General features: G+C 43.1%; 2 protein-coding genes across 2 annotated transcripts in view; one reads left to right on the top strand and one right to left on the bottom strand.

Annotated features, from left to right (window-relative positions):
• The window catches only part of ntng2a (netrin g2a), an 83,404-nt gene extending 79,591 nt beyond the window's left edge, over positions 1–3,813 (bottom strand). The window contains exon 1 of the mRNA XM_076270754.1: positions 3,559–3,813. Coding sequence (XP_076126869.1) covers positions 3,559–3,813 — 255 coding nt within the window. The remainder of the gene's footprint in view (positions 1–3,558) is intronic.
• A 2,440-nt stretch (positions 3,814–6,253) lies between these two features.
• med27 (mediator complex subunit 27) overlaps positions 6,254–15,000 on the top strand; it is a 55,596-nt gene continuing 46,849 nt past the window's right edge. Inside the window, exons 1-2 of the mRNA XM_076270746.1 lie at positions 6,254–6,456; positions 7,218–7,362. Of these exons, the coding sequence (XP_076126861.1) occupies positions 6,254–6,456; positions 7,218–7,362 (348 nt within the window). The remainder of the gene's footprint in view (positions 6,457–7,217; positions 7,363–15,000) is intronic.

Genomic DNA, 15,000 nt, shown 5'->3' with positions numbered 1-15,000 from the left:
CTCTCCCTCCATCTCTATCTCCCTCCCTCTCTCTCTCCTTCCCTCTCTTTCCTTCCCTCCATCTCCCTCCCTCCATCTCTCTCCCTCCCTCTCTCTCTCTATCTTCTTCCCTCTCTCCCTCCCTCCCTCCCTCTCTCTCTCTTCTTCCCTCTCTCCCTCCCTCCCTCTCTCTCTCTCTCTTCTTCCCTCTCTCCCTCCCTCTCTCTCATTAGTCCTTCCTGCGTGCGGCGTGGGCTTGCAGTGCCGGGCCGGGCGGCAGCTAACATCACGCTCGGGAAAGAAGGGGGAAGTAAAAATGCAACGGCATCTCCTGTGGGCCCGGAGTGGCTGAGGGTTCCTGTAAATCATTAATGAGTCGGAGAGAGAGAGAGAGAGAGAGAGAGAGAGAGAGAGAGAGAGAGAGGCAACGCTACACTATGCAACACACCACTCAATCGCCCGTCCTTGTTCCCATCAATTACACACCTTTGAAATAAAAAAATGTGGGAAAATAACACAAATTGAACACACTCCATTTCATTTAAGATTAGACAAGAGGAAGAAATATTGAATTAACAAACAAAAAACGTTTTTTAACAGGCAAAACTCTCACACACAAATTTGAATTTTTGAATGAAGGGAGTCATTTAGAAGTCCACTGAAACCATGCGAATTGGCAAAGAAAATGGAATTGATGTGGAATTATTCGGTGAGGACAGCTGTGTTCTAGTTCCATCCCATCGGCCGTTCCGTTGTCATCCGTTGTTGATGCCCCCCCCCCCCCCCCCCCCCGCCTGCGGAAGTGGACCTTTTAAGCCATTGGCCTCCATCACTGTGCTTAAGTGCTCAGACCTCTTCCTTCCTGTCCGGAGTGCCCATGAGTCTGGACCATGCCTGGACTGGATCCCAGCCAGAATCCAGCCGGACCCGCTACGGAGTCCGCAGCTGTAGTATCTCTCTCTCTCTCTCTCTCTCTCTCTCAGGCATGCAGAGTGGCCTAATGACTGTATGAACAGTCAGCTTGTATCGATCCTGAGAAAAAGTGCTTACATAGAAGGACATGGGAACACCTCCCTCCTTAAATGCAACTCTAGTGTCTTAGGGAGGCTCAGAGCTTCAGTGGGCCTCACTCATTAAAGCCAATATTTAGCCCATTAATGTTTCAGAAGGTATTCAAGAGAGGACTTGCACAAGCTCCCCGTTGGACTGACCAGCCATTCCCACCCCCACCCCAACCTCAACCCAAAAAGAAAAAAAAAGGAAAATGTCAGAGTAGCACTTGAGAGAAGTTAGAGGTTGAGTGTTCTGTAGATGCTTTCTCCGTCAGCACTTCTTTTTGGAGTTGGTCAAAGACGTCCAGGCGTCCACCGCAACCCAGCAGCAAGGGGAACAAAAAACAGCAGCACGAACCCGAGCTCATGGCTCCATAGCCCGACACCTCCTGCATAATATTTAAATAATTTTCATTTAAATAATATTCAGATCTGCCCATAAACAGACACGCTGTCACTGAATATCGCACAGCAATCCGACTTCAATCAATACATGTATCAAAGAGCACATGTGGCATGGAGGGCAGGGGCTGGTGGAGAGAGGAGACTTTCAAAAGGAGTCACCTTGCCGATGGGGTGACAGTGGAGAGAGAGAGAGAGCAGAGCGGCTGGGTGCTGGAAATAAGATCACCATTAATACGTTTCAACTCCATCTAAATAACAGACTTTTCTCTTCATCATCTGTGACGGCGTTGGTGGTGACTGCTGCACAAACACCCTGGTTCCCTTTCAACAGGGACAGAGGATATGGCGCCGCAAGAGAGACTGTTATGTTGCTGATTTTGTTCTCTCTCTCATCAGAGATATCATAATAATCACACTCCCTGGAGCGATTCATCATGCCCTTTAGAGGACAACACGGCCTAAAATTGTGCAAATATGATGTAAGACTTCACACCGAGAGACCGTTAATCACGCCGTTGCATAAAAGTGATGACGCCTCGGAAATATGTGACACTGCTTTTTAAGCGTTGCCTTCCCACACAACACCGCAGCAGGTTCTGTCATGGACGCGGGTCGATTCTGGCGCCGATCCGGCCCAGATGAGGCCCAAACCCGCTTCAGAGAGAGAGAGAGGGAGAGAGAGAGAGAGAGAGAGAGAGTTAACCGGCACTGTCTATAAGTAGTGTGTAGAACCGCTATAAGTATTGTGTTCTATGTAGAACCGCTGTAAGTGTTGTGTTCTGTGTAGAACCGCGGTCCTAATCCACCCGCCCGCCCGCCTGCTCAGTCCGAGCTTTTAGCTAGTGCCGCTCTATGTGGATGACTTAACAGTGTCTGTCCCTGTCCATACGTGCAGCATCAGAGCAGCTGGACAAAGCCGACATCCGATTATTTTACAATCAGGCCCGTGGCTTCCTGCCCGCCGCAACGACTCATCAGTTCCTGTGATGGAGAGATTACCCAACCCGGCCTACCTACCTTACGCCAACTCTCTTCCCTCATACGCTCAAAACCAGAGAGAGAGAGAGAGAGAGAAAGAGAGGGAGAGAGAGACAGAGAGAGAGAGAGGGAGAGGGACAGAGATAGAGAGAGAGTGAGAGTGAGAGAGAGAGAGAGAGAAGCCAGGCCGCAGAGACCACTGATCAAACAACACACACACACACACACACACACACACACACACACACACACACACACAAACATTCACTCACTTTGAGATGAATAGCACTGTTAGAAGCGCCCCTGAGATTTGTGTGTGTGTTTGTGTGTGTGTGTGTGTGTGTGTGTGTGTGTGTGTGTGTGTGTGTGTGTGTGTGTGTGCGTTTGTCCCAGTAAGGGGGGTGGTGTGTGTCATGTGGAGTGTACGGTGAACCGAGCTTAGCACCAGCTGTGAACTGGAACGACTCGGCTAGGCAGTTCCACTGAGCCGGCCGCTTAACCTGAATCACCACATGGACACAGTCTAGGGCTGGGAGGGCCGTCCTCTGGACCTCACTCTGCTCACTCACTCACTCGCTCGCTCGCACACACAGGATGCTGACGGACATCTTAGCACGCATTGATTCATTGATTCAGCTCATTGACTTGCTAACTTTCCATTTGAGAAGGGCTTTGCAGTGGTGCAGTGCTAGAAGATGTTATTGGCCCTGAAAAAAACAAATCCATCTCCCTTAACGGCCATTCTACTCCAAAGGAAAATCTATGCCTGTCTGTCATTCTGGGAAGTCAATTCTAAACAAACAGTTTAATGCTGGTTGAACAAGTCTAGTGATTTTTAAAATTTGTTTTGAATATTTTTTACATGTTTAACTATGATAATGTGTAGGCCTAGACAATACAATCAGGCCTGTATGTTGTCTTGCTATATTAGGCATTATAGCTACATAGCAAAATGTTGGATATTGAGACCTTTCATAAGTTACTGCTTTTGTTTTCGAATGCTGTAAGCCTTAGGGTTTTTGAGATGTGGAAATGCATTTAAACTGTCTCCAATGGCACACACACACACACACACACACACACACACACACACACACACACAATTTGTCTCCTAACGTCAGACAGCCGGAACAAATCAACTCACCAGCGTGCAGAACCTTTCGGGTGGGGCTCCGCAAGTGATGTTCTCCGGGTCTACTTTGATCTGCATGAACTGCTTCATGGCCATGGGTCTGGGTTGGCAAGCGTAGTACTCCCATGTCTGCCCGTCGTCCGTACTAACCAGCGACTTGCAGCTGCTGTACGGGGCGCCAGAGGTGTACTGGGCAACAGTCAGAGAGAGACAGCGCAAGAGCAACAGCAACTGCGGGAGCATGGCACAGGAATCGACCATAGGCATGGTCCAAGTCCGAGAGTCCGGTGAAAGGCTAGCGGTGCCACTGTCGTGTCCCTCGCGGACTCTATCAGCATGAAATCCAATGTTTATTTAGGCTGGAAAAAAACGATGTTTCCATTCTGATAAAAAACAAAAATTGTTTTCCCAACAAGCAGATCCCCTGAACCTTACGCGTTATAGTTTATACGGGGTGGACACTTATACAATACAACTTTTGTTTTATATAAAAAATAGTTATGAATTATTATGCTTTAGTTTTAGAATTGTTCGTTGTCAATTAGGTTGTTGTGCTTAAATTTTTAGCGGAAACTGCGAATGGCAAATATGCATTTCTCTCTGGACTCGCATGCACAATCATTCGGCTCCAGCCCTTCTGGGAAAGCAATCATATCCTCTCATCCGAAGATGGCCGGGGGAGGCTGAAGACATGGGGGGTCTCGGGCCTGACGCAGGTGTCTGGGAGCCGGGTGTCATACCACTTTGGGGAGGGACGATGGAGCATCTTCATCTCTGCCTTTTTATTAGAAATAGAAAACAAACACAAACAAAAACAGTGTTAACCATCAGTAGACTAAATTGTATTCATGCATTAATGAAAGCACTTCATAATATTTATTTTAGCATGGAAGAATACTAAATAGGCTACACTTGTGATGCGTCAAAAATAGTTATGCTTGCGCGGAAATGGCGTTTGAAACATCTTTGGTAAGATGACAAGACTACAAAAGTCGTTTCATTTACACAAATTCACATGAATTATTTTTTTTAGAGGCGGCGCTGTAAAACCAACTCCCACACAAGTTGCGTGCAAACAACTTCTAAGGAACTTGTTATGAAAGTAAATTGTTAATATTTCGATTATTGTAATATTTCAATGCAATTGTCAAAAATCAATACAGTTTAAAAGTTTTCTAACGGCTTTCTATACTTAAAATGAAAACTAGACACCAAAGGCCTAACATGTGCTCAATCAAATAAATTCATAATTTATTTCCCCTCATAATAATCTGAGTAATGTTTCAAGGTAGACGACACTTACCCGTGATCTGCAGGGCAGTTGAGGTTACGTTTGCAGATGTGCATCATTTCGATAAAGTCCTCTATAGCCTGCCAAATAGTAGAGTTCCACTTCATATACGGACTGAAATGAAACGAACGGTATATTCTTCCGTAAGAGGATTAAACGGGAAAGCGCTTCCCCCTCTGTTATCGGGGCTGATCCGTACAACTGGGAAGGTGCCCTAGATCCGCCTTTGTCTGCAATAAACCATCTCTTCCCCAAAATAATAGAAGTGACTTCTTCCACTTTTCAGAGTGACGCTGACCCTCCCGCACGCGCCTCCACTTTTTTACGATCGGTGCTGTCCTGGGCTCTCAAGGACAGGAAACGCTCCATAGAAGATCCCACCCCTCTCTCTCTCCATCTGCCTCTCTCCCACCGAACGGTCCCTATCTATCTATCTCTCTATCTCTCTATCTCGTCCCTGTTTTTTTTTATCTATGCCTATCTGTCTAGCCTATCTCTCTACCTGCCCCGCTCACTTTTACAAACTCGTTTGCCTACCAGCGATCAGCTTTTTTTTCTGAAGTCGGAGGAGATAAAAATCAGGATGTACTCATGTCTTATCTGTGCAGATCAGCAGTGGTGAAGTACAGGAGTAGCGGGAGTAGAACTTCATCTGCCGCCCTGAAAGAGAAGCATCCCACCGGCAGATCACACCCCCTCCCTCCCAACGCTTAAAGGAGCAGCGAGCGCACAAACCTCGCAGCCAGATTTAAGATAAGGGGCGGATTTATAAAGATAGACCTGTCCATGATACCTTGCCATGGACAGGCTAGGATACAGAATGCAGTTGTTTTTGACTGGCCAGTTTAAATTAGACCTAATATTTCGTTACCTTTTGGATTTTCCTTAAAATGTAGCCTATAGGCCACGATGGGAATTGATTTAAAATTATTAAAATATATTATTTTGATAGGCGATAACGAGGGAGTACCCCAACCCCCCCCCCCCCACACACACACACACACACTAATTAGTAATAATTAGTAATACCTTTCCAAGAATAGCATGGGTTTCAAACTAGGTCATCACTTTTCGGCTTAGTCCTACAGGGCTCTTGAAAAGTGAGCTATTTTAAGGAACAAATGACTGGCATATAATGGCATCTCAGGGGATTTGGTGGTGTTGTGTATTTATTGTGATAAGTGATATTATAGAAATATTATTTTTTTTCGATAGACATATATTTTAAATAACACAATCTAACAATACTAGAACATTTATTATTTCAAGAAGTTATGGGGCGGGCTATTATCCTCCTCAACTCCAGGTAGCTTACGCGAGTTCAGTATGGGATTCAATATAACTACATTTCCCAGAATCCTCTGCGTATGAAATGACGTTGGTTTATGCGCCACTCTAGTGGATTCTCGAGGAAAAATGGCGGACGGTATGAATGTTGGAGTAAATTTAGAAGCTTTTTCACAAGCAATCAATGCCATTCAAGCACTCCGGTCAAGTGTAACAAGAGTTTTCGACTCACTGAAGGATGGAATGAAAAACAAGGAGACCCTGGAAGGAAGAGAAAAGATATTCATCACCGAATTTCAAGATAATTTGCAATCAGTCAATCGTGACTTGAAGTAAGTGACGCCAAATATTAGCCTACATTATCTGGTAATAGGTATTACTATGGACGACAATGTTATGACTTTGTGCCCATGTTTAATGAATTGTAGTCGACTACACCACTCCGACCAAACCCTACTCAGAACCTAACATAACGTTAGTCTTGTACAGTCTTTCACCCTTGCACATTACACATTTTTCAGATTACACCGTTTTCTTAAAACCCCGAGTTTGAGGAATGCAGAGGAATAATAGAATTTAAATGTCCGAATACATGGTCTACTTTCAGGTAATTTAACGATGATCAGAGTACTTGAGTGATTTGATTTTGACAGCTCAGTATTGTGTGTGTGTGTGTGTGTGTGTGTGTGTGTGTGTGAGTGTGAGTGTGTGTGTGTGTGAGAGAGAGAGAGAGGGAGAGAGAGAGAGATGAAGCTACAGTAAGTGGCAGAAGAATTCGACGTCGCGTAACGTGCATTCTCCACTACCATACTTTTGTCATTGATCGCAAAATGATGTTTTCCTTCGACTGCAGCAAGGTAGCACCTTGAGCCATGGCGTGCAGACACAGATAAATGTTTCATTGTGCTAGAAAAACTTGTTGTACTGTCGGAGTTATAGTACCACTGCTACCCACCTTCTTTGTAAGATGGTGAGTATAGCCTGTTCATCATTTTAAGAGAAGTCCCGAGAGATCCAACTACGTCCAACAAGAGCAGTTTGCCGAGGCTTCTCTGGAGACCCGAGTAACCAAAGATGTGTCCTGCTTCTGCAGTGAGTTGGAGCGTCTCAGCAATCTGGTTGGCAGACCATCAGAGAGCCATCCCTTACACAACAGTGGATTGCTCAGCTTGGACCCTGTACAGGACAAAACTCCTCTCTACAGTCAGCTCCTTCAGGCCTACAAATGGTCCAACAAGGTCAGTCAAGTTAAAATGATGGTGTACCTGTTATTGAGATAAACAGTAATTGTTTGTTTTGGTCAATGTGTTAAATGTGATATGGCTCACATACAGACACACTCATCAATAACGCTCAGCTGCGTAGCAATTACTTCTCATGATCATATAAAGAAAATAATAGTGAACCACTGGCCATTCAATGCACCCTATTTTGGCTCCAATAACTGCAGTGGCACTTTTCAAGCCAATTAGGGGTATTCACAAAGCATTTTATATTTGTTACACCAAGTTTCTTACTGAAAGTGTATTACTGTGGCAGACATCAAGTCTTATTCACAAACGTGCTTGTAATGGCCTCGGTGATTGGTTGATGAGTGACAGGTCTGGTGAGTAGGTATGCACATCTTAGCCTGTCACAAAGAATCATACATAAATAAATAAATACATGTACATGCATGCATACATAAACACACACACACACACACACACACACACATACACATACACATACACACACACAATGATGGAATATGCTGTCCGAAGACAGAGTATCTTCACATAAGCCCAGTTTTGTAGAAGGAGCTAGTTTATTTGCATAACAACTAATACTGAAATATTCCATTCAGTTTCTGCAATGAATGGGTTCTTTTGGTTGGCCAGTTGTGTCCTTCAGACTTAGCCTATACGTTCTATAGTTCCTTTGTGATTCTTTGAGTTGGTATTTTTTACTAATTTTGCATCAGCATTCAAAACATTGTTATACATGTGTAATGATTGAAACTATCAGGGCTCCAGACTAACTTGTTACATTGGTTGCACTGGTGCGCCTAACTTGTTTTTATTTAGCTGCACCAGCACAAAATTTAGGTGCACCCAAATTTTTCATCGCGGCACCTTTAAAGCTAGCCTGACGTTGTCATACTCAAATTCTAGTCAGAATATGAGTCTGATACTGCTCCATTGGGACATAATTATGGGGCGTGTTTCAACCGATACAGGGGGGGAATGCCTCTGCACTCAATTGGATAGACCTAACCAATCAGAGCAACAAAATAGCTTACCGTGAGGTGTAGGAAGAAAACACACAAACCATCCTTCTTCTTCTATATCCCCTCGCTTTTTAAAAAATAATTCTGTTGAACAGTGATATGCTACAAACATGTAAAACAGCTGGGAAAGGCTGTCGCAAATCCCTCAAACAGGTGGTCAATCAGAGATTTCAAACAAACGAGGGAACATGTCGCAATGCAACAGCGCTGTTTTCCCTTGATGAAAGTGAAACCACCAGTTTTCCCACATCTCAACTTTGGCCAAAGTTTTCAGAAATAATCGTTTTCAGTGATACAAACTCATTAAATAATATTAATTTTCCATATGGGGTCTTAAAAGCCATGTATCCTTCTAGCCACAGCGTTTTTGTTTCAAACATAGCCTAATCTAAGCGTACTCAGATGACGTGATAGACCAGGCGCTGTTGCTCACCTGTCCATCATCGTAAAGCCTGATTTGATTGGTCCACCCGATTTAGGGCGAGCATACTTGTCCCACAATGGAGCACTGCCTGACTGAACTTCCCATGGGGCGGGACTAAGTTCGGAATGGCACCCAGGCTACTTTAAAGCAACACCAAAGAGTTTTTTGTACCTTAAAATAATGTTTCCAAAATCGTTTCAGTGGTTCATCAACTTGTAACAGGGTGAACGGCACTTCTGCATTCGCTTCGCAGCCCTCTATCGGCTATAACCGCACTATGTAAGTTTGCCAGATCGGGTAGCGGATCTGTAGTTCGATGGAATGAGACATAAGAAACTACAAATTTGACTTGCGTTTGATGTCGCAATACATCGTACTTCCATAAATCATGCAACATATTCTACCTTGTCTGTGGACATTGTTATTTGTAAAGCCGGTGCTGGATAAACAAATAGCGTGCGTGCGACAGAGGGAAAGTTCTTTGGTGTTGCTTTAACGTCACAATTTCAAGGTCCCCTTTTTATTGGTCTCCATATACATTCCGTGTCTGAGCTGTTGTCAGAGCATGGACCAGGAATGACAGTATTGATTTAATTTGGAGCCTCCACCACCTTGACGACATCAGTAATATTGAATACTGTGATCATTCACATCAGTGTCAATGTTATTACAGTGGTGGTGAGTAGGTCTAATTGAGTGCCTGTCACTTTAAGAGGAACGTCAAAATAGCTTTCATTCTCATGGGTTTAGGCTAGAGGAAAATAGTTGCGCATCATCCAAGGATATATGGATGCAATTCATTATGTTTTCTATGTCATTTGATAAAATGAATGTTCAAAAAACTAACAAGTCAAAGAAAATATTTATGGGATCATAGAAGAGATAAGTGTCTTGCAATGTTAATTTCTTTTTTTTTTGTAATTCACTTTTTATTGTTTTTTTACAAATACATGAGACAAAGACAAACACTGAATATCCACAAGTAAACAGGGAGGACCAACCTATACACTATACAGTATACTACAGGCAGATACTGACTAACCACGCTATACGCTATACAGTATACTACAGGCAGATACTGACCAACCACGCTATACACTATACAGTATACTACAGGCAGATACTGACTAACAACGCTATACGCTATACAGTATACTACAGGCAGATACTGACCAACCACGCTATACACTATACAGTATACTACAGGCAGATACTGACTAACAACGCTATACACTATACAGTATACTACAGGCAGATACTGACTAACCACGCTATACACTATACAGTATACTACAGGCAGATACTGACTAACAACGCTATACACTATACAGTATACTACAGGCAGATACTGACTAACCACGCTATACACTATACAGTATACTACAGGCAGATACTGACTAACAACGCTATACACTATACAGTATACTACAGGCAGATACTGACTAACAACGCTATACACTATACAGTATACTACAGGCAGATACTGACTAACAACGCTATACACTATACAGTATACTACAGGCAGATACTGACTAACCACGCTATACACTATACAGTATACTACAGGCAGATACTGACTAACAACGCTATACACTATACAGTATACTACAGGCAGATACTGACTAACAACGCTATACACTATACAGTATACTACAGGCAGATACTGACTAACAACGCTATACACTATACAGTATATATATAACTACAGGCAGATACTGACTAACAACGCTATACGCTATACAGTATACTACAGGCAGATACTGACTAACAACGCTATACACTATACAGTATACTACAGGCAGATACTGACTAACAACGCTATACACTATACAGTATACTACAGGCAGATACTGACTAACAACGCTATATACTATACAGTACATACTACAGGCAGATACTGACTAACCACGCTATATACTATACACACAAGTGAACAGGGAGGACTACAGGCAGATACTGACCAACCACGCTATATACTATACAGTACATACTACAGGCAGATACTGACTAACCACGCTATATACTATACACACAAGTGAACAGGGAGGACTACAGGCAGAGACTGACTAACAACGCTATACACTATACAGTATACTACAGGCAGATACTGACTAACAACGCTATATACTATACAGTACATACTACAGGCAGATACTGACTAACCACGCTATATACTATACACACAAGTGAACAGGGAGGGCTAACCACGCTATACACTATACAGTATACTACAGGCAGATACTGACTAACCACGCTATACACTATACAGTATACTACAGGCAGATACTGACTAACAACGCCATACACTATACAGTATACTACAGGCAGATACTGACTAACAACGCTATATACTATACAGTACATACTACAGGCAGATACTGACTAACCACGCTATACACTATACAGTATACTACAGGCAGATACTGACTAACAACGCTATACACTATACAGTATACTACAGGCAGATACTGACTAACAACGCTATATACTATACAGTACATACTACAGGCAGATACTGACTAACCACGCTATATACTATACACACAAGTGAACAGGGAGGACTACAGGCAGATACTGACCAACCACGCTATATACTATACAGTACATACTACAGGCAGATACTGACTAACCACGCTATATACTATACACACAAGTGAACAGGGAGGACTACAGGCAGATACTGACTAACAACGCTATACACTATACAGTATACTACAGGCAGATACTGACTAACAACGCTATATACTATACAGTACATACTACAGGCAGATACTGACTAACCACGCTATATACTATACACACAAGTGAACAGGGAGGACTACAGGCAGATACTGACCAACCACGCTATATACTATACAGTACATACTACAGGCAGATACTGACTAACCACGCTATATACTATACACACAAGTGAACAGGGAGGACTACAGGCAGATACTGACTAACAACGCTATACACTATACAGTATACTACAGGCAGATACTGACTAACAACGCTATACACTATACAGTATATATATAAAAAAAGTGTGTGTAACTATACACATTTGTACATCACTGAATGTTAGAATATCCTCATAAACAAAAGGGGAAAAAAGAGATAAAAAGAAACAGAAAAACAAACCACCATCTTACTGTATTTTATATCTAACTAAGGCCCCCAAATTTTTATATAGACGTCCTCCTTATCTATAATTCTATAGCTCACCCTCTCATAAGAGGCAATCTTGGACATCTCATTAAACCATTCCACCATTGATCTTGCCACTAGTTTATGTAATAAAGGCCTGTACTGGGTATGGATAGTTAAGGGCCCCTTCAATAGACACCCAAGCTGGAGCTATATCAGCAGTGATGCATATCTTGGATAACTGTTTTAGACAAAAAGCATAATGATACCAGGCTATATGGGGCAGACCTAGGCCACCATCTTCTGGAGCCGCATAAAGTTTTGTTTGATTTACATATGGTTTTTTGCCTGCCCACAGAAAACCACAAACCGCTTTATTATATTTTACTAATGTAGTGCGTGGGAAGTGTAATGGTAGCATATTGCTTATGTAATTAATTTTGGGAACTATTACCATCTTCAAAATATTGACCTTACCTAGAAGTGATAAGCCTAATTTAGTCCAGTTTTGGAGTATAAGTTCTATTTTTTGAATCAGGGGGAGGAGGTTGACGTCCATAATGTTATTCAATTGTGGGGTGATTTTTATGCCCAAGTATGTCAGGCCTGAAGGCTGCCATGAAAACTGCCAATCCTTTCTAACACTGGGGGGACAGACCTTGGATAGGGGCATGGCCTCAGACTTCGACCAGTTGATTTTGTATCCAGACACAAGTGAAAAAGAGTCGATCAAGGTGAGAATATGGGATACTGTGGTTGATGGGCGTCTGCACAGTAGCAAAATATCATCTGCATACAAAAGCAATTTGTGTTCTTTACCCCCAGTCTTAATACCAACTATAGTGTTATTTTGTCTAATGGCAATAGCCAGTGGTTCCAGGGCCAGGGCAAATAACAGGGGGGATAAGGGACATCCCTGCCGTGTCCCTCTATAAAGCTGAAATGCAGTAGACTGTCTGCCATTTGTTACAACAGATGCCTTTGGATTGTGATATAGTAACCTAACAAAATTAATGAAAGCAGTTCCCATCCCAAATTTCCCCAACGTCTGAAACAAGTATGCAAACTCCACCCTGTCGAATGCTTTCTCTGCATCCAGTGAAAGAGCTACAGTTACATCTGATTCTCTTCCAGCTTGCCACATAAGATGAAGAAGCCTGCGAAGATTGTCAGATCCTATTCTTAATAAAACCTACTTGATCAGGGTGGATACGTTTTGGCAATAAGCCTTCCAATCTAGTAGCTAAGATTTTAGCGAGTAGCTTAGCATCAACATTAATTAGTGACACTGGGCGATAATTGCCGCACAGTTGTGGATCCCTATCCTTTTTATGAATTAGAGTTATTATAGCCGTCTGCATACTATCTGGAAGACACCCTCTCAATAAGGCATTATTGCAATGTTAATTTCTATGATTTTGTTGAAATCATCACTACATTAATGATAGACATGACACGTGTCGTGAGCTAAGAGTTACCTAGAAGGAACTCTCTCAAGATGTAAACGTTTGCCAATAGGTTGTGTAGCTTATTTCGGAAAACTCAACAGTAGGCCTAAATTAACTAAATTCCATAGCCTAGGCAACACAAACTCGAGAGGTGCAGGTCAACATCGCTTCTCGCTCGGATCACGACAGCTGTGTGCGTGTGAGGAGAAAAGACACATAGGCTACAGGAAGCGCACGACTGTCATTCTTAAACGTAGGCTATATCGATACTAATACAATTAGGTATTGTGAGGTTTCTAATTTCAGGGTATTGCGATACTTTTGCAGTATTGGTGCACCATGCACCACTAGTCAAAGTAGAACAACCACTTAGTTTGTGGAAAGACAGCAGATGCGAGTAAAGTCTAGGCGCTCAACCTTATGACATTAGGTGCACCAGTGCGACCCAAGAAAAATTTTAGTCGCACCCTTAAAAATTTTGGTCGCACTCTGGAGCCCTGACTATTCTTTCCTGTTTGTTTGGGAGTTGGTCTTAGTGATTTGTGAGTTAGTGAGTTATTAGGCCTCTCAACCTCTTCTTAGGTCATGCAGACCTATGACTCCACCTTGCAGTGCTGAGTGACTACTGTATTATACTTGTAGAGTTGAGTGACTATTATACTTGTAGAGCTGAGTGACTATTATACTTGTAGTGCTGAGTGACTATTATACTTGTAGAGCTGAGGGACAGTTACGCTTAGTCAAAGAAATTAGCAGATCCAAAAATTAGAACTGATTGAAGTCAGAATTTAGGAGCTTTGTTTAGAGTACTGTCGGTACGAAAACACCCCAAAACAATCAGTTTTACCGAGCTTGAGTTGCTGCAGCCAACAGCTAAAGCAACCAGGCAGCTACAGCGCTGGGGGCATGAACATGGGGGCTTATGAACATGCCCCCAGAGGAGCACATCAGGATCCACAGGATCACCTTCATAATGGCCTCTTGCTGTAAGAGACAAGCACACTATTGTGTATTATCACAACGGACCGGACGTGTGTAACAGATAAGAAAATGAGATGCAGGACTGAAGACAATAATGTGTAAATAGCGCAGTTAGCTGTGTAAGAGACAAACACATCAGTGTGTGTGTGTATTATGACAAGTTCACAACTGAGCAGACACATATAACAGGTAAGGAAATGGAGTGCAGGACAGTAATGCGTAAATAGCCCAGTTAGCTGTGTGAGGTGTAATGGGGGACAGTATTGCCTAAATAGCCCAGTTAGCTGTGTGAGTTGGGGTGCAGGACAGTATTGCGTAAATAGGCCAGTTAGCTGTGTGAGTTGGGGTGCAGGACAGTATTGCGTAAATAGCCCAGTTAGCTGTGTGAGTTGGGGTGCAGGACAGTATTGCGTAAATAGCCCGGGCTGTGTGCACCCCTACTGCCAGCGGCCTGTTCCTGAAACGAGCGCATTTACTGTATGTGTCTCCCTGCTGGCTTTCCTCCCATTGCGGAAGACCAACACACGAGATGAGGGTACGACCAGTCCTCGTCCAGTGAGTCAGTTTCCTGTCCAGCGAGCGCTCAGGAAGTCAGCTTCCTGTCCAGCGAGCGCCCAGGAAGCCA

The sequence above is a fragment of the Alosa pseudoharengus genome, unplaced genomic scaffold (assembly GCF_046254945.1).
Source record: "Alosa pseudoharengus isolate Yale_2024_CS ecotype anadromous, Long Island Sound unplaced genomic scaffold, YU_APseudo_1.1 YU_APseudo_1.1_scf_6, whole genome shotgun sequence".
NCBI classification, from domain to species: Eukaryota; Metazoa; Chordata; class Actinopteri; order Clupeiformes; family Clupeidae; genus Alosa; species Alosa pseudoharengus.
This window is presented reverse-complemented; position numbering and strand designations above follow the sequence as displayed.